General features: G+C 35.5%; 1 protein-coding gene across 3 annotated transcripts; it reads right to left on the bottom strand.

Annotated features, from left to right (window-relative positions):
* On the bottom strand, window positions 1-27,059 carry TMEM168 (transmembrane protein 168). Of its 3 annotated transcripts, XM_074379205.1 has the most exons (6): window positions 26,969-27,047; window positions 25,260-25,354; window positions 20,521-21,776; window positions 13,412-13,554; window positions 11,045-11,319; window positions 1-5,692 (listed from the first exon to the last, which is right to left on the bottom strand). In XM_074379205.1, exons 3-6 carry the CDS (start codon window positions 21,646-21,648, stop codon window positions 5,145-5,147), a joined length of 2,094 nt encoding a protein of 697 aa, XP_074235306.1. In that variant the 5' UTR covers window positions 21,649-21,776; window positions 25,260-25,354; window positions 26,969-27,047; the 3' UTR covers window positions 1-5,144. The 3 variants fall into 3 exon arrangements, with proteins under 3 accessions (XP_074235306.1, XP_003921122.1, XP_074235307.1); XM_003921073.4 differs by lacking the exon at window positions 25,260-25,354 and having other exon boundaries at window positions 26,969-27,059; XM_074379206.1 differs by lacking the exons at window positions 25,260-25,354; window positions 26,969-27,047 and adding an exon at window positions 22,793-25,252.
* Between the last annotated feature and the right edge of the window lie 594 nt (window positions 27,060-27,653).

Genomic DNA, 27,653 nt, shown 5'->3' with positions numbered 1-27,653 from the left:
TAGAGATCAAATGTCTCTTTATTTGGCAATATGGAGGTCACGGGTGATTTAGTAAGAACATTGTCAGTGGAGAGCTGAGTAGAACCAGATTGCTATGGATACAAGATATAATAGAAGCTGAGAAATTGGAGGCTGAGTACAGAACACACACTTTCAAATAACCTCACTGTAAGAAAAAAATAAGATCTGATGTAAAATTGTGGGAGGATTTCTTTACTACTAAAAGGCCTTGAAAATGTTCATGCTGTATCCTGAGGGAAAAGTGCCAGTAGAGACAATGAAGATAACAAATTGATCAAATTGATAGAATTACAAAACATTTTTTAAAAAAAGGAATTTGGGGTTAAGAGCTGAGTTTGAGACCCAATTTCTTAGAGATAACTTTGTCATTTTGGTAAAGTTATACCTGTTTTCTTCATTCATAAAACTATGTCTACCATAAAAGGTGGCTGAGCAGATTCAATGTAATCAGTATATAGAAGTGCTTACCGCAGTGCTAGAACCTAGTGAAAAATAAGTAATAGCCATTGTCATTTTTATTGTTATTAAGTTGTTTCATGGGGAAAAAGGAATCCAAAGGTTAGCTGTTATAAAGAATACCTCTTCTAATTAGATAGGAGAGAACATGTATAAATACACATGGAAGAAGGGCATGGATGTGGATTACAAATTAAAATCTGCACACCCTGTAGTTTTCCTTACCAATGCCCAAGTGTGTAGAAAAATTACATATATGGACTTTGAAGAGTCTAGAAATATCTATCATAAAATGCCATTAAAATGGCATCCATCTGAAATTCTATATATAAACAAAATGATTTGTCTAGTGAAAATTCGTTGTGCTATTCATATTCCAAGTCATAAGACAAAGGTTTTTTTGTTTTTGTTTTTGTTTTCAAAAATTGTTTAGAGTATCATTAACATCCAGTATTGTGTCCAACGTGTTCTGAGATGAGAAGGATAACTCAAATGACCCGCTGCAAGATTAAATTGCTTTGAAGTCTGTAGTTTATATTAAAAATTAATGTTAAAAGAAAAAAGAAAAAAAGGTACCCAGACACCAGGTTAAAAGAAAAAATTAATGTAAATTTGATTCATCAATACATTGGTATGTGTTTTAATATAAAAAATACTTTCGAACTTAAAGAAAAGTTTACTTGGCACTGAGTGAACGCTGCTTGTCTAGGAAGATAAGCCATATTTCTCACTTATCCCTGGCACATTGCTAAAAATCTTTAAGATAAATCAATGTCTTTTAGGCTAGACCAAACGAAAACAAAAGATTACTAAAACTGTCTACTTCTATTTTAAGTTCAAACTTATAAAATGTTATGAGGTCATCATACAAGAGGACCGGTCAACTTCATTTTTTAAAATCAAAATGGCTTTTAGGTATTGAATATTTCAAAATAAAAAAACCTTATGGGTAGCCCAGAGTTTCCAATTTTAAATCAACTTTGGTCTAAGTAATAACATTTCCTAATAAACATAAATGTAAATTATCAACAGAATGGTTGGTAAAAACACTGCTTAAACTTCATTGTTTTATATTGTTAAAATGTGTTATAATTAGTGAACAGGTAAAATAGTATAAAAAAGGAGGTATCTGTAGTTTCCCTAGCTTGTCCTTAACCTGCTTGTTTATAGGCCTATTTTACTGACCTTACAATTTAGTTGTCACTGATATGCACAGCTAAATTCCTTCTTTGTTCGTCAGACTTTTAATAATTTCTATTTGTGATAAATCTTTAATCTGTCTAGATTTAATAGTGAGGAAATGAATGATTCAATCTTAATGATATTGGAGTCATGATGGAAATGGACTCAACCCACAAAAAGCCATTTTTTGGGCAACATCAGCTATGTTTTCATGCAAACCAGTTCTGAAACGGTTTTTCCTTCCCTAACTTTAACACTTACTAGTCTTAACTACAAATTTGAGATTTTTTTCCTTTTACGGATTCTGTAAGTTTTTACTAAATTACTTGCTTAATGAAGATCCTGAAATAGCATCAATTTAAGTAGAACTGTAAAGAAACTGTAGTAATTTACAATCAAGTTATTCCAATTTCTCTTTAGAATTCTAAATTTATTCACTCAGTCCAAAATATTTATTAAATGCTTCTCATTATGGACAAGGCACTCTTCTCACTAATTGTGTACCAGAAATACCAATACGTGTAAGCCTCTGCCTAAAAAGAGGTGACAGTCTAATAGTTTCCAATACAGGAGACATTCAAAAGTACTGACAGATCTAACTTCTTTGAGCATTTACTGTCAAATATATCTAACTGCATTCTTAAAATTAAATCATTTTCCTCTGGCATACATTATATTAACTATCATCACTTGTGGGAAAGTAATGTAAATATTACTTTAAAATAGACTAAGTTCTCAATCTGAATACATATAAAAAAGCAGTACCCAAAAGAGTAAATATGTTTAAGCCCCAAATTATAACACATCCAGTTACAAATGGATTCTAATGAAGATTTTACTGAAAACAAAAATCTACCCAATAATACATTAAATATAAGTGCATTTTAAGAATTTAATTTTTTTAAAGCATAACTGGTCACAAGAATAACCTTCTGAAATGCATCTTTTCCATAAAACTTGAGTTTATTAAGAGCAAGATAGAATTCTATGGAAATATATCCCCAAGTTTCCTAGGGAGGAATAGATTAGATCAGAGCAAACTAAAAAATGTTTTTAAAAATGACAGCATAACTGAAAAGTCATGGGGAGAGAAAGAGCTTGGCTCCTTATTTACTTTGCAACAGTGTGTACACTATTTAAAAGATGTTTTAGAGGTTAGTACTTTTGTGGTTTTAGCAAGGTATCACACGAGGAACAAACATTAAATCAAATAATGCTGAAAATACTTCCATGCTACCTCTTTTTAGTAGGATGGTAAAGTTTTGCCCTAAAATAATTCCTTTCATTCCAAGCAACTCTTTCTTAAATATAACAGCCATAAACAAATTAGTCTCATTGTCAGACCTATTTTTTAATCTTTAGGTGAAAGTAACCAATTACTTTATCTTCTTACAGTATTCCTTTTCTAAATCCTTAGTTATTGTTTTTTAAATGTCAGCTTTGTGACACCATCCCAAAGAGTCATTTGTAGTTTTTTGTTTGTTTGGGTAGGAGAATTCACCAAAGTGGATATTCTATAAATTCTGGTTAATAAATTTGTTCAAGTCACATTCTTGGCCCAAAGACCTTTTTTGGTTTTACCTTCACAGAAAATATGTATCAAAAAGTTAGGTTTGTGGCTGTCAAACGGTCAGCTGTTTTTATAATTTTTAGTACCACCTTAATAGTACCTTATAAAGATTGCAGAATATACTGTTATTTCTGGCTTTGTTACAGTGAAGAAATAATGCTTTAGTTAAAGCTAACTTGCTCACAAATCACTAAAAAATTTAAAAAGAGATTCTACTTAACATTAACTTTTTTGAAGCTAAACTCATAATTTTAACATTTGGCTTTTCTACTACACTACTGCTGAACAGAACAATAATGAAACACTATACTATTTTATTTGGACAATGCTAATATAAATCCTTAACCTATACTGGAAACTTTCAAACATGAACTCTAAAACATGGACATTTTTAATGACTACTACTTTCAATATACTAGAATATTCAATATTTGCACATTAAATGAAAAACATTTTTAACAAAATTTTATTCAGAGCATTAGGAAAATCATATTCAAACCATAGAAACAGACTATAACAATGCTGCATAGATAGTGGTATACAAGTTCCCTGACTCTAAGTAACTTCTTCCTAACCTAAAACTTCAATTTTCAAGTCACCAGGTAGAAAATGGTGGAGGCATTATTTCCTCTCTCTGAGGCTAGAAAAAATGGCTTCAATGGTGAGAAGTCAAACCATTTAAACAATGAAGATTAGATTATCCCCCAATTTAATTCTATTCCCCTCTTGTTATTTCTCATAGATGAAAATTTAGAATGTAATAATTATTGGAAGGAAATAAGAAGTGAATTACCTCTTAGGAGATACCCTGATCAGTGCTTGCTTTAATCAGACAAAACACTGAATTAAGTTTTAAAAATTACAACCACACTATTATGCTTAACTAAAATTGCCAATATGAATACTTTTTTACGTAATACATTACACATATACAAGAAAAGAAATGACCTATTTCCTATCCTTTGACCTTCAGTAGAAAAAAAATGTTATCACTAACAAGGATCAGAAAAATAATTTTCATGGTGGAGCATTAGCTCAATAGGAATCAAAATCTTTTCTGAATATTTAAAACAGACTGAGTCAGTCAATGAGAAATTGCTAAATTTCTTCTATGAGAGTACCTTTTCACAAAGGGAAGACAATTTATTGGAAGAAATTTGTAGCTGAAAACATTGTTCATTAAGAAAACATTAAGTTACCCTGAGAAAGACTCTTAATATTACCAGTGTTTTCAGGGCCCCCAATCAATTCAAGAAAGAGCAACTTGTAGGCTCTAGCCTTTTAACAATGCCCACATAAAGAATGATTTGATCTAAAATGTAATTAGGGTTCTCTGCTACACTGGTAGAAGGTCACAACCAAGACATCCGAATGTGATGGAGTATAAGCAAATTTTGCATTTATTTTGGGCAGCCCTCTTTCTTTTCTAAGAGAAAGAGTTTGTAGTTCTTCAAATCGTCTTGGATGAAACCTACTGTTTGGAAAAAAGAATCTTCTGTAAGTAAACTGGTAGTTTTCTTAAAATAGTAAACAAATTTATCTGGTCTACATTCTCTAAACTATCATATGCCTAGAAAATAAGGCATTAGTAATTCATCATTGGCCACTGTAGAGCACAGACAACTGTTTTCTTTCTAATCAGGACCATATGCAAACATTCCTGAAAGTGCAGTATTATTTTTAACATCTCTTACGCATTTACAGTCAGCATTTGACTCCCTATATACTTTCAGCACAAAATGTTTTTTCCCAACACCTTACATATACCATAATTATTTAAGAAAAGACAAAGTGAGAGCAGCTACAGAAGTAGCAAGGTATTTTCCACAAATAAAAAATACAGCATACAAAAAATGGCAAGTTAGTGGTAATTGGTAGTATGAGTGCTTAATAATATCCCACTTTGGGGTCCAAATTAAGATTTGACAAGTTTGAAGCCTTGTCCTGTGTCCAGCACAGTAGGAAGAAACCAACTCATTTTTAATCTTTTCAAGCACCTAAAACAAGTTTTGCAGATCCAAAAAAGGTTCAGACCGCATAACCAATTTGCCAAATGCACTAGGGGATATGTAATACGAGGAAAGTGTAACATCCAGTGCTTGGCCACGTCGCTTCCCGTTGGCAAATGCAGAGTGTAGTCACTCCACCGTTTTGACACACCATATACTGCTTTCACTGTGCGTCCCTTTTCAGTCCAGCAGATATTATTACTGGAATTGCAGTTATATTCTACCCAGTCTTTTGTAAAGTCACCTAGCTGTGGTGGGTCAGCTTCTTCAATATCTACTGTTTTTATCAACTCTGCTCCTTGTACTGCAATATACTGGTCATTAATTTTCCTCACTTCTTTCACCCAAGGGGTTGAATTTTCGCTGTCTAATACGATAATAAGCCGGGAACAGAAGGAACCATTCTTTTCTCTCCACCATTCTAAAAGTGTGTCAAGGCGTAGTATATCTCCACCTGTGAACAAAAGAAAATTCAATGGAGCAATAATCTCTGTAGCCTCATTAAGACAACTGTCTTAATCGGTTTCTCTTAGAAAATACTCTTGTCTTACATGTATTTTCCTTAAATTCTTAGAATTAAATAAGCAAAAAAATAAAGAATGACACTTTCAAAGTATCTTTTGAAAAGATAGTTTTACAACAGATTTTCAACTTGAGGTTAAAAAAATCCTTATTACATAAAAAGGAATATGCTATTATAAATTAAGAAAACAGTTTTACATAGTTGTATTTAGTGAAAACAACTACACAGGAAAGCTAACATTCTATAGCAGGGGCAGCAACTACAACACATGGGCCAGATCCAGCCCACCACTTCTTTCTGTATGGTCTAAAAGCTAAAAATTGACTTTATATTTTTACATGGTTGAAAGAAAATCAGAATATTTTATGACAGCAAAAATTGTATGCAATTTAAGTTTGATATAATTTTCGTAAAAGTTTATTGGAACTCAACTATATTCATTCATTTACACTCTTTATGGCTGCTATTGCTCTAAAGTGGCAGAGCCAAATTGCTGCAACAGGGATCTAAACCCACAAAGCCAAAAATATCTGGCCCTTTACAGAAAAAGTTTGGCCCGCATTCTATACCATTGTTTCCTTTTCTTCCTCATATGCAGGTACCAGCTAAATGAAAATAAACCCTATTCCTACCTGTACAAAAATGAGTTAAAGAATAGATTTACATTTAAATCAGTTTTATAGCTGAAGAACAACAAGGGATTAAACATATATACCCAGAAAGTTCTAAATAAACTTCTGACTACAGGTTTTTAATCTAGTTCATTGTGAATTTTTTTGTATTAATTTTGATTTTTAAGTATAAACTACATTAAAACGTTCATTTTGATTACTGAGTTTTTTGGCATTCTCTTATGTTCTGTGCCTGAGGCAACTGCCACCCTCACCTCATCTGGCCCTGCCTCAATGGACACTGATATAATCATTCCTATTCTAGGATTCTATCCTAAGGGAAGAACAGACTAGGAACAAGAAATTACATAAAAAGGCCTCCTTCCCACTTGGGAAATGGAAATAAACTATAGCCTAAAACCTTAAGAGTAAATCTTATAATATTTATAAAGAAAATTTACTGATCAGAATATGTCTATATTAGAAAAAGCATGACATTGCATCTACAAAAATTACTGCAGCAGCTATTGCTGGATGTTTCACTTCCAGGTGGTTTTTAAAGTACTCTTCTGAAATTTCTACATTAAGCATAAGTTACTTTTACAATGTACCAGGACAAAACCCAACAACCTAACTACAGAATACATATTTCCCCCAAATCAACTGTCCTCCTGGGTTCACCATTAAAAGTGGGTATCACCAGAGACAGAATCCTTTAGCATTGGGATTCTATCATATTCTGTACGTGTAATTGATTAATACTTTATTAAGTAGCCCACTATAGCTTAAAAACCTGAAAATAAATTTGTTTTATGAATCGATCTAACACTCACACACATTATCTCAGATACACTATTTCAGTACATGGTCTCTACATAATATCAACGTGTTATTCCACTGACACCTCCCCAAAAGGACACTTTTTCAAAAATGGCCAAATGTTAACTCTCCATCATTTCCAGCTCTATTAAATTTCTCTGGAGATTAGAAGATGACACAGATTACAAGAAGTATTATATAAATTCCATCTGCCACAAAACATCATTGCCCAACATGCCATCCACAACTATTTCAATAAACATTCTTTAGCATATTCTACCCTCATTCTCTTATATAAATGCTCTTTAGCTATCAACAAGACACTTTAGGCAGCATTAAAGCTTTCTAAATGATTTCTCTTGTTTTACTCTGCTTTCCCTCTATGAATAGGTTCTATGCTACATTTGGCTTTTGGCCCAGATTCAAAGTACTTACATTTATCTAAAATAACAGCCATCTGATGCATTACAAGTAATGGAGACTGCTTTTTAAAGGCTTTGTTTATTTGTAATAAACAGCTTTATAAATTATCTATACTTTCTCCATTTATTTCTGTCTCTCTTGTAATTACCATAATTGTTTTCTACTCTCAAGCAAAGAGGCAAAAATATTAGGTTCCATATCGTGAGACTCCATAAATATAAGATTACATATTCTAAGTACTGTAAGTAAAGTTATGGGATAAAGGGCAAATATAGATTCTCCTTCCCACAGTCATATTAATATTGGGCCTGTTATTAACTTGCTAACCGAAGTAAAATCCAGTTGTGATGTTTCCTATTTCAAAGGTTGCTAAAAAAAATAAAGACAAAACAAAACACCCTATTAATAAATTAGCAGAACTTAAAATTCCTTGTCACTTAATTTGGAATAAATTAAAGCATTTTCCTCAGAGCAGAGATATTCAATACTATTTGTGAGACAGAATCGGTCCTTGAGGGCTATGTTGAAAGCAGGCGAGGGCATGAACTAACTGAAAAGAATGCTTCTGGGCCTGGTTCAACCTGACTACCCATAAGTATGCCAGATGCCTCAGGCCATGCATGACAGTATGCAGTTGCTGAATTATGGGAAAAAATCTACCTTTGTCAGGGAAGGGAGATCAGTATGCTTTCTCTCTTTTTTAAAATTCTTATAATAAGTTCTCAAAGTTACACAAGAACAAATCTTAGCTAATAGAGCAATTCTATAATGGTCAATTTACTGGTAACATACTGCAAAAAAATTACAAAGATATCATTCTAGAATGTAACTGCTAAGCATTTACCTAAAATATAACTCTATTTTAGAATTCCTAAAGTCTTAAAAAAAATTACTAAACAATGAATGAAAATTTAGGAACACTGATTATATATATGTTTATCTTAGCATTTTTTTACTTTTTAAAAAAGCTGATATAAGTATTAGTAAAATGAACATCTAGATTGATTCCCACGGGTATCTTTAAGAAATGCTTAATGAATTTTAAATCACTTGAGAAAAGTACAAACTTTTTGAAAAGTGTTTCTATTAAGTAATAAATCCTTAATGTAAACACACACAGAAAGCTTACTTCTAAAACTACTCTCTTACAATACTTTAACTAGGGATATATGCATGGCCACCAAAAATTAGCCCTGTTTACATTTGATCTGTGTAGAGTTTATTATCATAAGCATTTTAGTGTTTTCAGTAATCAATCCCTGCTTTTAGATCTAAAATTCTACTTCTGTAAAGACTGTTTTAATTGACTAGAGCTTTCTCTTGTATGCTGAGTTGGAATACACAGAATGTTATACTTTAGTATAACCTGAAACTGAAGTAGCCAAAAAGGTTAAAAAGATGCTTTCTACATTGTAATTAAAAAGTTGGGCCGGGCACGGTGGCTCAAGCCTGTAATCCCAGCACTTTGGGAGGCCGAGGCGGGTGGATCACAAGGTTGAGAGATCAAGACCATTCTGGTCAACATGGTGAAACCCCGTCTCTACTAAAGATACAAAAAATTAGCTGGGCATGGCGGCACGTGCCTGTAATCCCAGCTACTCAGGAGGCTGAGGCAGGAGAATTGCTTGAACCCAGGAGGCGGAGGTTGCGGTGAGCCGAGATCGCGCCATTGCACTCCATCCTGGGTAACAAGAGCGAAACTCCGTCTCCAAAAAAAAAAAAAAAAAAAAAAAAAAAAGTTATAGGTTGTGGGGGGGGGGTGTGCAAAAAAAAAAAGTTATAGGTCAAGTAAAATACTTTTAAAACTATATTCAAGTAGCTTTAGTGTTCAATACATCTTTTAGTCTTGTACATTCTAATTTTTTGAAATGGGTGATCCATGCTAACAAAAATACCCACTTAACCAGAACATGCCATTTCTTTATCATCATGGCATTCACCTTTGGAGGCAACATGGTACAGTGGGGGAAAAAATACGCTTTAGGAGTCTGGCAGATCTGGTCCTTAATCATGTTCTATCACACAGTGGTATGATCATAGATAAGTTACATAACAACTTCCAATTTCCATTTGAAGATAAAAGAAGTGATGGTATCTATCTCAAAGCATTTCACATGAAGATTAACAATGTGTATAAGGTACTAAGTACAGTAAGATAAGCTGATGCTTAAAATGTGCTCAGTAAATATTACCTTGTCTTTCTACTAGAAAGCCACTGAGTTATTCAATATTTATTGGCAAAAAAGAAACATTTTAAAAAAAATTTCTCTTTAGAACCAGTTACAAATCTGGCATGAAATTAGTGAGATCACGCCGGTTTAAAATCATCTCTACTTTAACCATTTGTTTCTTTCTGGAGTTCTTAATACTGATATTGGCAACTCTCCCTCTGTCCTTCTATACTACTTCTATTTATCCTTTTCTTCATCCTGAATATTTCCACTTTATTTTATGACTATTTTATTATTTATGTATTCTTAGTTTACAACATCTACACTCTTTTACAGAAAAACATGTAATTAAATCTAAAATAACTATGTCTAATCTAAAATAAGAAAATTACCTTTCTTTTAAAATGATTTATTCAGTGACTTCATCTATTTATCAACTACTTAAGGATCCTCTACTATGTACCGGGCTCTGTTATAGGTCCTAAGCAAATAACATTTAGGTCATTTACTTGACCTATTATCACATGATCTACTATTTAAAATTCTGGTGAGCTTTCTAACATAAATAAAACTACAGATGTGAAGGACTACTGAAATCTGCATCCATAACATTTAAAAACTTAAAAATTACTAGTCAAGGCCAGGCGCAGTGGCTCATGCCTGTAACGTCAGCACTCTGGGAGGCCGAAACGGGTGGATCAGAGGTCAGGAGATAGAGCCCATCCTGGCTAACACAGTGAAACCCTGTCTCTACTAAAAATACAAAAAATTAGTTGGGTGTGGTGGCACACACCTGTAGTCCCAGGTACTCAGGAGGCTGAGACAGTAGAATTACTGGAAACCAGGTGGCAGAGGTTGCAGTGAGCCAAGATCACACCACTGCACTCCAGCCTGGGCAACAGAGCAAGACTCCATCTCAAAACAAACAAACAAAAAACTAGTCAAAGAAGTTTATCAGCTTCTGAAAAATATATTTAGTGTATCTGAAAATATTTTAAGGGAAACCGATTATAAGTCTCAAAGCATTTTTTTCCTTCTAATCACCACAAGACTTAATTCTCAATCTTATCATTAGAGATTACTAAATTAGGCTAAACAGGTATGCTAGAGCAAAGAAAAACAAATTAGAGTCATATATACAGTTTGGTGAACTGAAGTGGAAAACTGAGAATCCTGAAATTTAATGACTATATGAAATACAGATTTCTACAAATATATGTGTATCTTTACAATAGTGAAACTACCAAAGGTGAATTTACCTGCTAGAGCCCACTCTCCTGTGCCATGGGTGTGCCCACTGTAATACAAAATATACGTATCATGTCTGGGTCCATCCACAGTCCGAAGTTCGAGGAAAGCTTTCAGTTTGGAATGCAGAGTATCAAATGACAGTCCACTTGTGGAATAGTCACATCCATAGGTCTCAATCATATGATATGCAAAAAATCTTTGGATAGCATTGAGCATGCCAGTAGACCTCAAATTTAACTCCTGTACATGTTCTGGGGGAAGCAGTGTTGGCTGACCATCAGGACTGAAGCAGGAGAAAAAACAATTATTTTGGTGTTTAAAAAGTATTCATTCTATATTACATTCTCATCTGTCATTTATAACTAATTAAGAATCATAATAGTTGCTGCTAAGTGACAGGATTTTTTTTTTTTTAAAAATCATCCTTTCTAAAATTCCCACAGTACTAAGAATTAAGCTTAGAAAATCAAAACCTGGTTTCTAAATATTATATTTACTATCATTAAAACAATAACCAAATTAAAATTTGGGATAATATCTCCAAATGTAGATAGTATTACTCTTTGTTCCTTATTTCCATTTTCTTACATGATAGATATTGGACATGGCTTTTTAAAAGCAGAATTATACCATTTCAAAAACATCTGGGTGGGGACTATTTAAAAAAACTATTCGTTAAGAATATTGTAACACATAAAATATAAAAGCAATATTTTAATTATTTCTTTTTCTTTTTTTTTTTTTTTGAGACAGTATCTTGCTCTGTGGCCAGGCTGGGGTGCAGTGGTGTGATCTCAGCTCATTGCAACCTCTGCCTCCCGGGTTCAAGAGATGCTCCTGCCTCAGTCTCCCAAGAAGCTGGGACTACAGGCACATGGCACCATGCCCGGCTACTTTTTGCATTTTTTTAGTAGAGATGGGGTTTGATCATATTGGCCAGGCTGGTCTCAAACTCCTGATCTCATGATCCTCCCACCTAGGCCTCCCAAAGTGCTGAGATTAGAGGTGTGAGTCACCGTGCCCGGCCTAGTTATTTTATTTCTGTATTGAAAATAGTCTTTATAAAATTGTGTTCAAATTTTACTAACTTAAGGTACACAAACGGTAGAAGAAATTATCTATTAATAGGCATTTTAAAAGTTATTAAAATTTAGGTCCATTGCCTTATACTACTGAACACTATTAGATTTGCTCTTGGAACAAATATAAAATGGTACTCTAGTAAAGATGATAAAGCAAGTCTTTTAACTAGCTAAAATACCATTAATACTGAGAAAGAAAAAATCATTCTTATCCAGAAAAGGGATTTCTATCAAGAATTTTGAAAACCTTAGATTTTCCTTCATGTATCATCAATACTATTCTACTAACTTTTTTTCATTACAGTAACAAAAGAGAATAAGCAGTACATTAAAAAAATTACAATGGAATAATACCTAACTGTGTATATTACTATTTCCACATATTCTTTCTACAGGATTGTCATTTCTTACTTGATGGGACATTTCCAAATCTGTTTCCTTCAGTTCTTGAACCTTCAACTTTTTATCAAGTCTTTAACAGGAAAGAAAATCTTTCCTACAAATAGGGTATTTGGGGATTTTATGTCAAATACTTGAAATTAGAAAAAATTCTCCCCTCTCCCTAGGAAACTGTGATGAAAACTGTCATCAGAATTCATTTATGGCAAAGAATTATTTTAAAGGTATTTAGCTATAAAATAAAAATCAAGATGTAGCAACATTTTCAGATTTATACAAATGTCACGACCTTTGTGGGTAAAAATTATTTTGGAATAAAACTGCAATTAAATAAACATTTATAAACTTCACTGTCAATCCTCTGAATTCCTAGTATTTGCATGGCATTTTCAGTGTGCATAGTATTTTTATATATATATTTTTTAAGTTCTTCATACTATTCCTGTCAGATGAGCAGAATAGGTATCACTATTTGCATTTTAGATAAAGACAAGACACTGAAGTTCAAAGTAGTTACAATTTGCTGAAGGTAACATAGAACTAGACCTCTAGCCTATCAGCTTCAGTGCACATCCTATTATATTTCACTGTGTTGTTTCATAGGACACTTTCTTAAACAAAATATTCCCTTTAGGGCAAGACCTCTCCTTAGAAAAGTTATTCATGAATACATTCTGGTATCTAGCCAAAATATAAGCTTACTGTATTCATCAAAACATTTCAATTGAACTGAAGATATTATCACTTGGAATAAAGTTTGTTAAAATTTTGGAAGAAATGAAAAAGTTATATTTTGAAAATATAATTTTGAAAAAGAGCTATATTATATTCATATAAATATTAAGAAATGTTATGAAATGAATAGTTAACACTAACTATACTAGATTACTATACCTGCAGAAGTTGGTGGGAATCACAATAGCATATCCAACAGATGTTCCTCCTAAGCAGTTACCCAATTCATGGAAGAGCCCATGAGCCATGGATTCCAATGGCAAAACAATTAGAAACATGCTCAAGAAGATTCCATTTGTTGGCTAAAAGAAATCCAAAACATGTTTACACAGTATGTGTACATATGTGTATATTATTTACATACGTGCACATTGATTTACATTTTTTAACCTATACTTTCAAAAAGGATAAAAGGAACAATTAATGATCTAAAAACAATTTTCACTTAAAGCAGACAGGTATACATGAATGAGCTAACTAGTGCAATAAATACTAAATTTATCTCTCAGTTTCTTGGAAGTTGTGGCAAAACACAGTACATCATTTTTTAAAAAGATTTGTCATAAAACATTCTATCCAAACGAGAAAAAAAAAAAAAAAAAAAAACCCAAACCAAAACCACTCTTTGATGTGACAGAAAAATGCCTGAAAACAGTATCTTGTTAAAACTCACATGCCATTTTTTCAAATAACATATTCATTTACTTTATCAAAAAGGGTACTTTAGAAAGGGCTCATTTTTCCCCATGAAATTATGAAAATAAATTCTTAAGGAAATTAAGGACCCTAAACCTACAAAAACAAATTCCGTTTACATGATACAGTTTACCTTATAAAGCACTGAACTCTCCAGATGTGTAAATTCAGAATTTTAACAGAAGAAAGTATTAAGAACATGTAAGCATTATAAAAGCAGAATGGAAAGTAGAGAGGCAGAATAAAGAGAAGGAGGCAATCAGGTATTAATTGCAATGAAAATGCAGAAAAAATTAAGACTCATTTAAGTGAAAAGAAAATGGAAGAATAGCACTTAGTCTTCAACATATCTTTAGAATATTAAACTATCACATTCTTTCTGTATTGCTACTGCACATATTATATGTGTAGGTGCACAAACATATGCTTTTAAAACTAAGGGGTGGTTCATCTGATAAAAATTTAATAATAGAAAATATATTCCTGCAATAAAAAAAGGATATACTGTCATATTTTGGACACCTATTTTATCAATTATATGAGTAACACAGTACATGCTCAATTTGGAAACACTGGAAAATACAAATAAGTAAAAAAAAATACATGATTAAAATCATTCCAAATACCATTATCTATATGCAGAGCTACTCTGAAATATTCCCAGACTTCATGCAATATGTTTTTCACAAATACATATTCATGTGTACTTTTTTTTTTTTTTTACCAAATGGCATATATAATCTGAACATTTTAATCGAAGCTTGTTAACATAACTCTAAATCACTTGTAAAGACCAAATGGCATTCCTATAATACGTATGAAACTGTAATTAGTTGATCCTATTATTGGTAAATTCCTTACAGTTTGCCATTATATCAAAAGGACTAGAATAAATATCAAGTTCTCTGATTATTAATGAGGTTAAGAACCTTTCACCATGTGGGTATCATCTTTAATGAAGTGTAATATCTTGCCCACTTTTCTATGGGGCTAACCTTTTCTTCATTGATTTGGCTTTGGTTCTGAACATAGTTTAAATGAAAGTCTTCTGTTGGTGATTCTGTGACTACTTTAATGCTGTTTTTTGCTTAACATGAGTTCTTAATTATATAACAGTCACTTTATGCCTTGTTAAATAAATATCTCTCTATCCAACTACTAAGAAGAGATTTTAACACTATCCTCTAAAGTCTTTATTGTTTTGCCTTTCACATTTAAATCTATAATCCAAATTAATTGATTTTGTTTATGATAATGGCCCAATTTTTTCTTCTACAGAAACAATTGCCCAAGCAGCAATTACTGAAAATACCAACCACTCCACATTACAGAGCCACCTTTGTCGTAAGTATTAATGGATCTTTTTTTGGTCTCCGTCTTCTGATCTGTTGTTCTATATTTTATCCTTTCACATGTGTCCTTTGGTCTTCATTTCTTCCATTTTTGGGACTCTAATCAAACAAAGATGAGATCTTCTTACCATATCCTATTTGAGTCTTACCTTTTTCTTCTGTTCAGTATTTTCCATACTTTTCCTTTTTCATGCTTTTTCTTGTATAGCTTATTCTGAACTGTATCTTCCAGTTCACTAATGTTCACTTCAGCTTTGTCTAATGTTATGTTTGCAACATTGAAATAATTTGTTATTTACTGATCTGCCTTGTCACTTTTTAAAGTTTCCAGAGTACTATCATTATGTCCTGATCTCTGCTTTTATTTTTGCAACTTAGCATGATGGTTTTCTCTGTTTGATAGTTCCAATACCTGAAGATTTTTTTCTGTTGTCTGTGGGTTTTGCAGCTTCTTGCTCTTGGCGGGGGGAGGGGGGGTGGGGTGTGTGTGTACCTGGTTAAATGTATGAGCCGAACAGTGAATATAAAAATTATATTATTATTTAGGCCTAGGATAATGATACCTTCTCCTAGAGACAATCGGTTTCTTCCAGGGAATGACAGACATTACAAGTCTACGTATCTTAATCCAGGTTTAACCACTTAATCCCAGGTTGAACTACCAACAGGGCACAAGGGCAGAAAGCAAGCTCATGAGAGAACTATAACACACATGTCTCCACATTCTTCTTTCAGTATGTAAGCATAAAATGAGAGGTAATTTACCAGAGATCTCACTTCTGGAGGCCCTGGGCTTGGCTCTGATTTTTGCTACTCTTGAGGGGACCAAAAGTGCACCTCTGCTTTGAAAACAATTTCCACTATGTACACAAATGCCTGCAGGGCTCAGCAATGAGTCTTTTCATCCCAGAAAGTATGGTGTGTTTTTCCATTTAGTCAAGTCTTCTTTTATAGCCTTCGGTGAGGTTCACAGTAATTTTAAAATAAAAGTTTTATAAGTTTAAAACTTATTTCTAGGCATTTTATGTTTCTGTTCTTATAAATGGAATCAGTCTCAATTCTCTGATTATTGATTTCCAGGCTATTACATTTATATATTTACATATTTTTTCTAGCCCAGTGCTTCTCAATCTTCAGTATGCTTTTACTGTTAGAAAAAAGTATTACAACAGAGCAGTAAACTAAGCAAATTATAAAGTTTAATTGCCAATCAATTTGTAGATGGCTCAAATGAAAAGCCTAATAATTCAAAATCTAATTAAAGTGTTAATTGATATTGATGTTATTCAATACCCTAATGTTGGTTATGCAACACTGATGATGATATTTGATACAGTAGAACTAAATAAGCAGATATTCAGGGGTTTACTGATCACAATTCATAAATAACGGATGACCTGTTACTACATGCTTCTTATATTAAAAAATCTTAGAAGTTGAGAATTTTATGCTGATTGACAGGGTCTTACTCTATCATCCAGGCTGGATTGCAGTGGCATAATCACAATTCACCGTAGTCTCGACCTCTCAGGCTCATGTGATCCCGCCAATTTAGCCTCCCAAGTAGCTGGGTCCACAGGTGCATGCACCACCATGCCCTGCTAATTTTATTTTTGTAGAGACAAGGTCTCCCTATGTTTCCCAGGCTGGTCTCAAACTCCTGGGTTCAAGCAATCCTCCCGCACTAGCCTCCCAAATGGTTGGACTTACAAATGTGAGCCATCATGCCTGGCCCTGTTATACATTTTTAAAAGGCTAATTTATCAAGAAAAAAAATCATTAAGTACTTCTATTAGGTTATTTTGAAAAAGCAAGCTTAGAAAAACAGTATTAAATATTCTATTAAGATCACACACAAGTATTTTGGCAATACAAAAATTCATAATCTTAACTGAACAGATGGCAAGTATGTCCAGGGGAAGCCAAAATAAATTTTGGATGTTTTATCCACTTGCCACTTTCAGAGAGCTTCAATTTTATTGGTCTGCAAACCTTTATTCTATAGCTTCAATCTAGAGCCATGTGTGACTTTGGAGTACTCTTCACACCTTAATTCCTAGTAACAAATAAGATCAATTGATTAAAACCTGTACATACTTTCTCTCCTTTGCTTCTCCAAATTATTCTAAGCTCACTATCAAATTTTAAGACATGGTTCATATCTCAGAGCAGATATAAACTAAGCATAAAAGAAGATCAATAAACAATCTGTCAGTAATGTCCTTTGAATCAAAGTTGTTACCAGTTATTAGATCTCTATTCAACTGGGCTTTCAAGTCATAGTCAAAGTATTTAACATTTCATATCCTAAAATTTTTCAGGTAACAGGAACAAAATTTCTTTATGCAACGCCATTTTAAAAATGTAACGTTTACATAAGAAACATATAAGCCTTGTTTGTTTAGAAGTATTTTTGTATGAGTCACCTTATGCAAACCAGATTTGGAAAACATACATAGAAGTCTAAAGAAAGTAAAGCCCAACTAAGAAACAGCATACATAAATGTGGAAATATATAAATGGAAAGACTGTGAGAAATCTAGCTTTAAGAAACACAGGCAACTTTCAAAACTTTACTTGGTTCAGGAAACTTAAAAACATTATGAAGGCTACTGCATAATTTTAAAATCAAATGACTTGTTTATGTAGAAGTAGAGCATAGTGGAAAGGACCCAAGCTTTGGAGTTAGACTTTGATTCAATTGCAGCTCAGCCACTTACTATATGTACATGAGTAAGTTAATTAACCTTTTGAGTCTTGATTTCTAGAATATATAAATAATATCATGAGCTTATTCTGCAAATTTTCTAGAAATACATATATATGGCAGTATAAAGTTAAATGCTTTCCACGTGACCCAGCAATCTCACATCACATCACATTAAAATAAAAGCTCATATTAACGCAAATAGCAGCTTTACTCATAATTACCAAAAAACTGCAAATAATTTCAGTGTCTCTCAACTGAATAAGGGATAAACTGGAACATGTGTACAATGGGATACTGCTCACAATAAAAGTAACTAACTTACTAACACGTATAATCCTAGCACTTTGGAAGGCCAAGACAGGAGGATTGCTTGAGCCTAGGCAGTCAAGGCTGAAGTGAGCCATGATTATGCCACTGTACTCTAACCTGGACTGCAGAGCAAGACCCTGTCTCAGAAACAAAAGTCAGGCTCAAAAGGCTACAGTATTATGCGATTTTATGAATATGACATTCTGGAAAAGGAAAATTTCTAGGAATGGAAAACAAATCAGGTTGCAAGTACCTGGGGTTAGGAGAACAACTGAAGTGAATGTTTAAATCACAAAGTAAATGGCTAATATACACATGAAAGATGCTCAATATCATTGGTCATTAGAGACATAAATTAAAACCACAGTATCACCCCACGTCTAAATTGAGGGATTAAGTAGATCAACTTTAGGAAGGAACAGAATAGAAGGTGAGAATCTGGAAACTGATTCTCTTAAAATTATCTCTGCTGATAGACTCTTGGAAAGTTTTCATGTATCTCCAGTGGTACACACAGTATCTGAAGACCACTGGCAAAAGAAAAAATTTGGAGACCAAGCAAATAGTAATATTTGGTTAACAGAATTTGATAGCCTGGAATGGTATCCAGCATGAATGAGGCTGACTTGGAAAAGAAAAAGTATTTAGGGCTGGGAAAGGAGCCAGCAGAAGAAGAGAGGCAAGTTAGGGGAAGAAAACTCATGCTCAAGTTTTTTATATCACCATAATTCTGATAGTCCCTAACACCAGCAAGTAAAGCAAAGTAAGGACAATATCTTCAGGCAACACCCAAGATCTTTTCTTCATTTGGTTGACTCCCACATAGGATCCCTACCCTAGCCCAGCTGACTAGAAAGCACCATCTCCAAGCAAGTCTCCACATCCCTCCCTTCAAGACACACTTCTAGAAATCTCTCAGGAGCAACAAACTGTTACAAAGCAAAGAATTCCACCAAGCAGGGCTGACTCTCCTTTTTGCCCCACATCCCAGCCTGATGTACAGAGGATATAGTATTTGTCACACTGTAATCGTAATTTACATGCCAGCCTCTTCCTCCTCCCTTTGGAGACTGTGCCACCTCTGACAGACATCCTGAGATCTTCATACCCAGAATAGTGCCTGGCATATATATAGTGCATAATCAATATATGCTCAATTAATCAAAGACTGGGTTTGTTAATACTGCAGATGCAAACTCCATCTGTACAAATGTCTTTGTCTACAAGAACTGTTTTAAAAAAAATTCTGGGCAGCAAAGGTATGGTGAAACTCAGGTTTTCTTTCTTAGGATAACCTCTAATCTATAATTAAGAACCTGAAATGTTATTATATCTAATCACCTTTTATATAAAATCTTCAGAGAAATGGCTACATAAAAGAAATGTGTTGGCCGGGCGTGGTGGCTCAAGCTTGTAATCCCAGCACTTTGGGAGGCCGAGGCGGGTGGATCACAAGGTCAAGAGATCGAGACCATCCTGGTCAACATGGTGAAACCCCGTCTCTACTAAAAATACAAAAAATTAGCTGGGCATGGTGGTGCGTGCCTGTAATCCCAGCTACTCAGGAGGCTGAGGCAGGAGAATTGCCTGAACCCAGGAGGCGGAGGTTGCAGTGAGCCGAGATCGTGCCATTGCACTCCAGCCTGGGTAACAAGAGCGAAACTCCGTCTCAAAAAAAAAAAAAAAAAAAAAAAAGAAATGTGTTACAGTGAGGAGTCCAGGAAATAGACAGAAGTTAGGTAGGTAACCTTGTTCCTGCTGGTACTAGTGACTCTGGATGCCTTCCTTGGCTTTCAGTTTCCTCATGGGTAAAATGAAAGAATCAAAATACAATCTTTAAATACTTTCCAAATGCTAGTATACTAAGATCTAGTGGGAAATGCTAGTATACTAAGATCTAGTATACCTGCCAAATATCCCCACATCTTTTTAATTGATGAGTGTTTCACTAAGGAACAATTAGGAAGCAGGAGGCATCTCAATGCGGAGTGTTCATAACATTTTGGTACTTCTTTGCTAGAGATCAAATAAATTATCCTTTGAAACACATTCAGTGCTTCAATTCCAATGACAAAATAAAATAAGAGCAAATATGAATAATATCCTTTTTCAGGAACTTGACCTTACAACTTTAATTTCAATTCTTGAAGCCAGCATTTTATTACCTATCTTTGGGATTGATGGACAAACAATAAGCTTACCTGCCAGGAAACTGCTCCCAAAACTGCTGTTGCAAGAAGACTAAAAAACACCAACTGCTCTGAAATCAAGCAAAAATGGCGCATCCCTTTGGATGCCATGATTCTATCAAGGCTATTATTATCTGTCCTGTGGGTAAAATATACTTTATGGCAGTCATTTAATTTGGTATGGAATCCCCAAAGAGTTAAAAGAAAAATAATATGACAAATCATCCAGAAAATTCCAAAAATGGAAAAGCCAGGTATTACAAAATACCAAAGATGAGTGTCTCTAAGTTTAAATGCTGAAAGAATAAAAAATGTGAGCTCAATCATTCCAGCAAAAACGACCGAAAGTCTTCTGCAAATTCTTCCACGGTACAAAAATGGTTTCCATCTTTCAGTTACCGAAAGGCCACTAAAATAAATGTCAAGGAAAGGATCAGTTATCAAGCAAATAAAAAAACATGCAAAAGCAATGGGATTTTTGGGAGTTTCTAATGAGGAAAAAAATAACAAAACTGCAAAAATAAGTAAGTTGGGAATAGCTAAGAAAGATTTCATTCTCAGATCAATAATCAGCATAGCCAGAGCTACAACAAGCAAAATGACACTCAGAGACTTCTCCACCAACATAGTTGTGCTGGCAATGGCAAATCCAACAAGTTCCAGAAATTCAACTGTGGTTAGTAAAGTGGGTCGATGACGGACATAACCAGAAATTCTCTCCACCAGAGAGCACAGTATCCTTAATACTATGGACGTGAGAAGCAAATATTTGGTTGATTCTTCTTTTACATCATTTTTAAAAGATGAATTATCAAGAAAACATAGGAGGCCAAGCAAGAATCCAAACCAAAGATTGGAGAGACTTAAACTTGCTGCTTCCATTGAAAAATAATAATAGAGTATGCTGGCGATTCCAAGAACAAAAAGACCAAGAATAAAAATTACTAAAATTAAGGAATTTGCTGTTTTCTCCCATCTTACGTATAGGCCTAAGCATATAGCAACCAATAAATTGATTCTGGCTAAATAGCCAAGATACCGCACTGACGAATGCATGTTCACTTCTCTATTTACTTCTTCCAGTCTCGTCATTGCTAAATACAGACAATGACTAAAGCAATAACGCAGTGATTTACACATGTAACCAGCAATGTGGGCTTTTCCCCCACGTTACAAAAATTAACCGCTTGTATTTCATCCAGTATATCCAATGTATCCGCAACTCCTATTTCAACATTTTCTCTGGTGGAAATTTTGTTTATAGTGATCTAAAAAGAAAAAAAAAAAATCAGTTAATTTTATGTAATGTACTCATTATTTTATATAGAGATGCATATAAAAAGTAAAAAAATCCAGTTTACACCCTCATTTGCAATAACTTAATGACAATCGTTCCTGGCTTAAAACTTGGCAATTTATCCAAACAGACATGGCTGTGCTTTCTACTCATCATATGCTATGACTGCATGAATAGAATTGTTCTTCCAGAGATGGTGAAGAATTGACCTAATCCATTCTAGTTTAAATACTGGGTTTTTCAACAACAAGGAAAGGTGACATGTTCGCTTTAGCTTAGACTGTAGCAGGTTTTGGTACAACCAAAAGCTACTTAGTTCTTTTTTTTTTTTTTTTTTTTTTTTTGAGACAGAGTTTCGCTCTTGTTACCCAGACTGGAGTGCAATGGCGTGATCTCGGCTCACCGCAACCTCTGCCTCCTGGGTTCAGGCAATTCTCCTGCCTCAGCCTCCTGAGTAGCTGGGATTACAGGCACGTTCCACCATGCCCAGCTAATTTTTTGTATTTTTTAGTAGAGACGGGGTTTCACCATGTTGACCAGGATGGTCTCGATCTCTCGACCTTGTGATCCACCCGCCTCAGCCTCCCAAAGTGCTGGGATTACAGGCTTGAGCCACCGCGCCCGGCTCCGCTACTTAGTTCTTAAAGTGAATGAAGGACTTCATCATTACCTCCAATTTGAAAAGCACTCATATACATTAGTAGTGACAGCAATCATTACGACCTGCCAAATATTCCCACATCTTTTTACAAGGCAGTTCTAGGATGTTAAGAGTGTCTTTACATTATTTAATAAACTTACTAGAATTAAAGTTTAACTATATTAAAGTTACTCAGTCCCTAAAGTTGAGCCATAATTCTCCCTGTACTTTTACCTCTATTAAATTACTTTGATTACTCAATTTGCTTTCCAAATCTAAACACTATCTCTATAGCAAACCAAATCCTACCCAATTCCTAGTCAAAAATGAAAAGCTGAAATGCTCACCTAAATAGTCATTATAAAGTAAATGAAGAACTTTTCAATTCTACTCAAACAAATGTTACTATAATTGTTAGAAGACCCAGGAAATTACTTCAATCTCAAAGCTTCCACAAGTCACACCTAAAAAATGATAGTAGTCAAAAAATGATTTAACCATCTATTATAGAATTCTTCAAAATTTCCTAGTATACTATTTCAAAAGAACTGATCAATGGATCATGATTACACTATCTAAAGAGAACCCAATCAGATATTTAAAAACAAACTAGGGGCAGTCATGGTGGCTCACACTTGTAATCCCAGCATTTTAGGAGGCTGAGGTGGGAGGATCACTTGAGGTCAGAGTTTGAGACCTGGCCAACATGACAAAACCCCTTCTTTTCTAAAAATACTAAAATTAGCTGGGCATGGTGTTGGGCACCTATAATCCCAGCTATTCAAGAGGCTGAGGCAGAAGAATCACTTGAACCTGGGCGGCGAGGTTGCAGTGAGCTGAAATCGCCTGCCACTGCACTCTAGCCTGGGGGATAGAGTGGAACTCTGCCTCCCCCCCAAAAAAAAGAAAAGAAAAGAAAGAAAAAAGTAGTTTGTTATTAGTTTACTTGTACTTTCTTAATAGCTGTACACTAAAAGGCTCAAGAGAAAAATGAGAACCTGGAATCAACTTTTAGTATTCCTCTGGCTAGAGAAGAATGTTACTAAAGCAACCTTAGAGTCTCTTGGAAGTTCAAGTATTATTTCTTATTCTACTTCTGTATGTTCAACAAGCATATTTTTTTTACAAATTTATTTAAGTATTCCAACTGATTTTCCTTAATTCCAACTACATTTTTAGTCACTCATGTCTTAAGGTACCACATAATTTTAAAGAAAATGTCTTCCTTTGGTATATTTTGGTTTATCTTTTTAACTTGAGTGTGAGAAACTGACAAAATCTGAAGTGCGCTAAGGTTTTTTTTTTTTTTTAATTCACCATTGTGTGTTATATAATAATTCAAAAAGTATGTTAGACTATATCCTCAAAGAGCTGATGATACAATCTAGGCTTAGACTACTTAACGCTGCTGGATGGGGGCAAAAAAAAAAAAAAAAATCACACACTAGGTTAAATGGTGCCACTCTAAATTCATGGGACATCCTTCCCTGGTCAACATTCTTTCTCATTCTTGTGACAATTCAAACCTCTATTCCCTCTCCTCAAATCTCTGATACCCTACTTCTTCCAATTGCATTCTCACCAGATGACTCTGCCTCCTTGAGGGTCATTAAAAGGGAGTTCCCTTGAGTTTCCAAGTCCAGAAACCCACCTCTATTTACATCTCCAAATATAAGTAAAGAAAACTGTTGCTTCTCTAAGGCTAAACCTTTCAGTCATATTGTGCATCTGTTTCCTTCTGCTCTTCCAGAACATCAGACTCTCTCCTCTCTCTGAAAACCTCACTTTTCTTTTACCCATTGGTATTTAAACATTTATAAACCTCTTTCTTTAAAAAAAATACCAAAAAAGTAAAGAAACAAAACAAAAACAATCCTTGCTCATCTCATCCCCATATCCTCTAGGAGGCTCAATCTTGCGTCCTTTTGACAGCTGATATTTGGTTGCTTCACTTCTTAACCACTCACTTTTCAAACCACTAAATGGTGTTTCCCACCACATGACTGCTCTGCCAAGTGCTGAAATGACCTGTAAATTCCTAAATCCAGTGGGTACTTTTCACTCAGTATCCTGCATTTTTTTTTTTTTTTTTTTTTTTTTTTTTTTTTTTTTTTTGAGACAGAGTTTCACCCTTGTTGCCCAGGCTGGAGTGCATTGGTGTGATCTTGGCTCAATGCAACCTCCGCCTCCTGGGGTTCAAACAATTCTGACTCAGCCTCCTGAGTAACTGGGATTACAGGAACGCACTACCATACCAGACTAATTTTGTATTTTTAGTAGAGATGGGGTTTGTCCATATTGGTCAGGCTGGTCTCAAACTCCTGACCTCAGGTGATCCACCCACCTCTGCCTCCCAAAGTGCTAGGATTATAGGCGTGAGTCACCATGCCCAGCCCTATCCTGCATATTCTTTTAACAAACTTACACTGTTGACTTCTCTCACCTTCCAAACCATTCCTTTTCGTGGGCATCCAAAGACTAAGTCTCCAGATTTTTTCCTAATTCATTGGTTTCCCCTCCTCAGTCTCCTTGAAGGCTCTTCATTCTCAATCCATCCTTTGGATGTTCAACCCAACCCTAAGCTTTTCTTTCACTATATACTTTCTCTAAGCAATGTCATTTATTTCTATGTCTTCATTATTCTCTCTCTACTTAACTGCACACAGGTATTGGTCTACCTACAGAAACTGAAGGACCAGTTCTGTTCCGTACTGTTAACAGAAGTAAAAACTTGAAAACAAAGTAAATGTAAACATGTAAAAAATTATATTAGTAAAGTCCAGTGCATCCATATAATGCAATATATGCAGTTACCTTCTTACAGGCCAAAATCAACATGGAAGATAATTGTTTTCAAACAGCTAATTTACAAAAGTCTTTCCTCATCCTGACTTTCTTCAAAAGACAGCCTGAATTAGAGAATAACAGAAAAATATTATAATCCTTTTCAATTGGTTTACCATCACTAATGATTCAATGGAAAATTATTCCAGAGGTAGATTAAAATGGAGCATAGAAGCGTCAGTATGCATATGGGAAAAGTTAACTAATCATTGCCAGAGTCTGATTATTTCATAAAACCCTACATACTACTCTAACCCTCCTCTCTGTCATCATCTACATTTAATCCTCACCAAGTCCTGTGTATTCTTCTTCCTAAACATCTTTTAAGTGTTTCTACTTCTTGTCCCCAGGGTTGCCAACCCAATTTTGGCCACCATCATGTTGAACATCTCCCTGTATCCACTCTCGCCCTTTTCTAAGAAGTGTATTTTTAAAACCAAACTTTTGCACTCCACTATGTAAAATGCTCCAATGGTGTTCCATTACCCTTGGCGATAAAGTCCAGACTCCTTACAATGCCTTATAAGGCACTGCTTGTTGGGCCTGAATAACTCTCCTGCTTTATCTGTTACCACTCTTCCTCTCACACTTTGTTTTCCAACCTTACTGACCTTTCAAATACAAACTGCACAAATGCTAGTCTCTTGTCAGGTGCACTCTTTCCCTCCTCCTGGCCCCACCCCAGTGCTCACATCTGACTTACTCCAACTCTTCTGGTCTCAGGTAAATCATTTTCTTAAGAGATTACCTCTGGCTCCCGTATTACATGACCCCAGTACTTTCTCTGTTACATACCATCACTTATTCAGTGTCTGCCATTTCCCACTAGATCAAAATGTCTCTGAAGGTTTGTCTTCAATACTGTACACCCAGTGACTAGCAAAAATCCGGCATCAAGTAGGTATTCAATAAATCATTGTTGAAAAATAAAGACTAATATAGAAATAACTATGTTTAACAACAGCGGTCGCGATTGGACACTTATTAATACGTAAAGAGAATACAGAACCTGGCTAATATCCCACAGCTAGTAAGTAGCAGAACTAAGGGAGATTCCATGAATGTCTGGTTTCTCTTTCAGCTTTACTCTGTCTTAATTCACTCAAATTCTTCCAAACCAGTTCCCTCTCCACGTCCTACCTCTAGGGAATGGCTTGAGGCATACCGTATCACTTGCATTATCTTTCACTCAAACTTTCTGTTCCATCTAGAAGTGTCAATGCTGAAAGAACTACAGCTAAAAAACAGAGTCGGAGAATATCTGTGCTTCTGTTCAGAGTTACTGATAACTCTTTAGGCCATCTCATACAAGGAAAATGGCATCTCGAATATTAAAGTCCTGGGCAATTGAACAGCCACAGCAATTTCTCTCCCTTTCGGCCTCCTTCTAGTAAGATGTGGTAGGTCCAACAAGGAGCTTGGCTGTTCTCCACCACCCTCTACTTCGGGAGAACGCGACCACAACGTGGCGCCCAGTTTGGGGGAACCCTGGCGAGATACGTAGAGGCGCTCCCACACCTTCCAATCTCCCACCGCCACTGTCAACTCCTCCAGGGGCAGGTATCCTACCCCTGCCCTGGGAGGCCGGCTGGGCGGAGCTCGGGGTCCGGACCATGCGGTGCCCTGGCGGTGTCCGTGCCCAGATCTCGCCGCCCTGCCGTCCACCCATTTCTCCCTACCTGACTTGGCCGTCGCCACCAACGCTCTCCCAACCCTCGGAGTCAGTTCCAAAACCAAACCAAAAAGAAGGAGGGCAGACAAGACTTGAGCTTGCGACTGAGAACACGGAGGCGGCACGCCTTTGGGAACGAGGGCCCGAGGCCACAAGCGCTAATATAGACCAATCTTGGTGGAAACTTTCTCCGTGGCCGGTGCGGCCGCGGCCGCCATGTTTCCGCCGCCGAAATCCGCGACGGTACGGAACGCCGCTGGGGTCAAACTGCGCGGCGCGCGTCCTCACCGAGGCCCGGCCCCTTCCCCGCCCAAACCCGCCGCGCCGCCGCGCACCCAGGTGAGCAAGGCGCTCCCCGAGTGTCAACCGCCCCACCTAAGGCGCCTGCCTTCCTTGAGCCAACGTCGTCTCCTGGGACCTAGAATCAGCGACTGAGAACAGACAGCGGGAAGAGCACCAAAGATCAGGCTGACAGTGCCCATCAAGCATCTAGGCCACCGCCTCGGTCCGGACCGAACGGGGACAGGACAGACCGGCCTGCCGCGCGTGGGCTGTAAATACTGCGGGAGGCGTTGCTGCTTTTTAATATATATGGCATAATATACGGCTTTGTAACCAGCTAAGCCCCAAGCTCCTTAGGTCCGCCGTCAGAGCCTTTCAGTTCCTCAAATGCAGGGACATATCAGGTTTTG

The sequence above is a fragment of the Saimiri boliviensis genome, chromosome 10 (assembly GCF_048565385.1).
Source record: "Saimiri boliviensis isolate mSaiBol1 chromosome 10, mSaiBol1.pri, whole genome shotgun sequence".
NCBI classification, from domain to species: Eukaryota; Metazoa; Chordata; class Mammalia; order Primates; family Cebidae; genus Saimiri; species Saimiri boliviensis.
Note: the sequence above shows the minus strand (reverse complement) of the source record. Positions and strands in the feature narration are given on the sequence as shown.

Excerpts from the sequence above, each read along its gene's own strand:
- TMEM168 (XM_003921073.4), bottom strand. The coding sequence starts at position 21,648 with ATGTGTAAATCACTGCGTTATTGCTTTAGTCATTGTCTGTATTTAGCA. Across the intron at positions 11,320-13,411 it reads ATTCCCACCAACTTCTGCAG|TCCTGATGGTCAGCCAACAC; the intron begins GTATAGTAATCT and ends CTCCTGCTTCAG. Across the intron at positions 5,693-11,044 it reads AGGAGAGTGGGCTCTAGCAG|GTGGAGATATACTACGCCTT; the intron begins GTAAATTCACCT and ends TTTTGTTCACAG.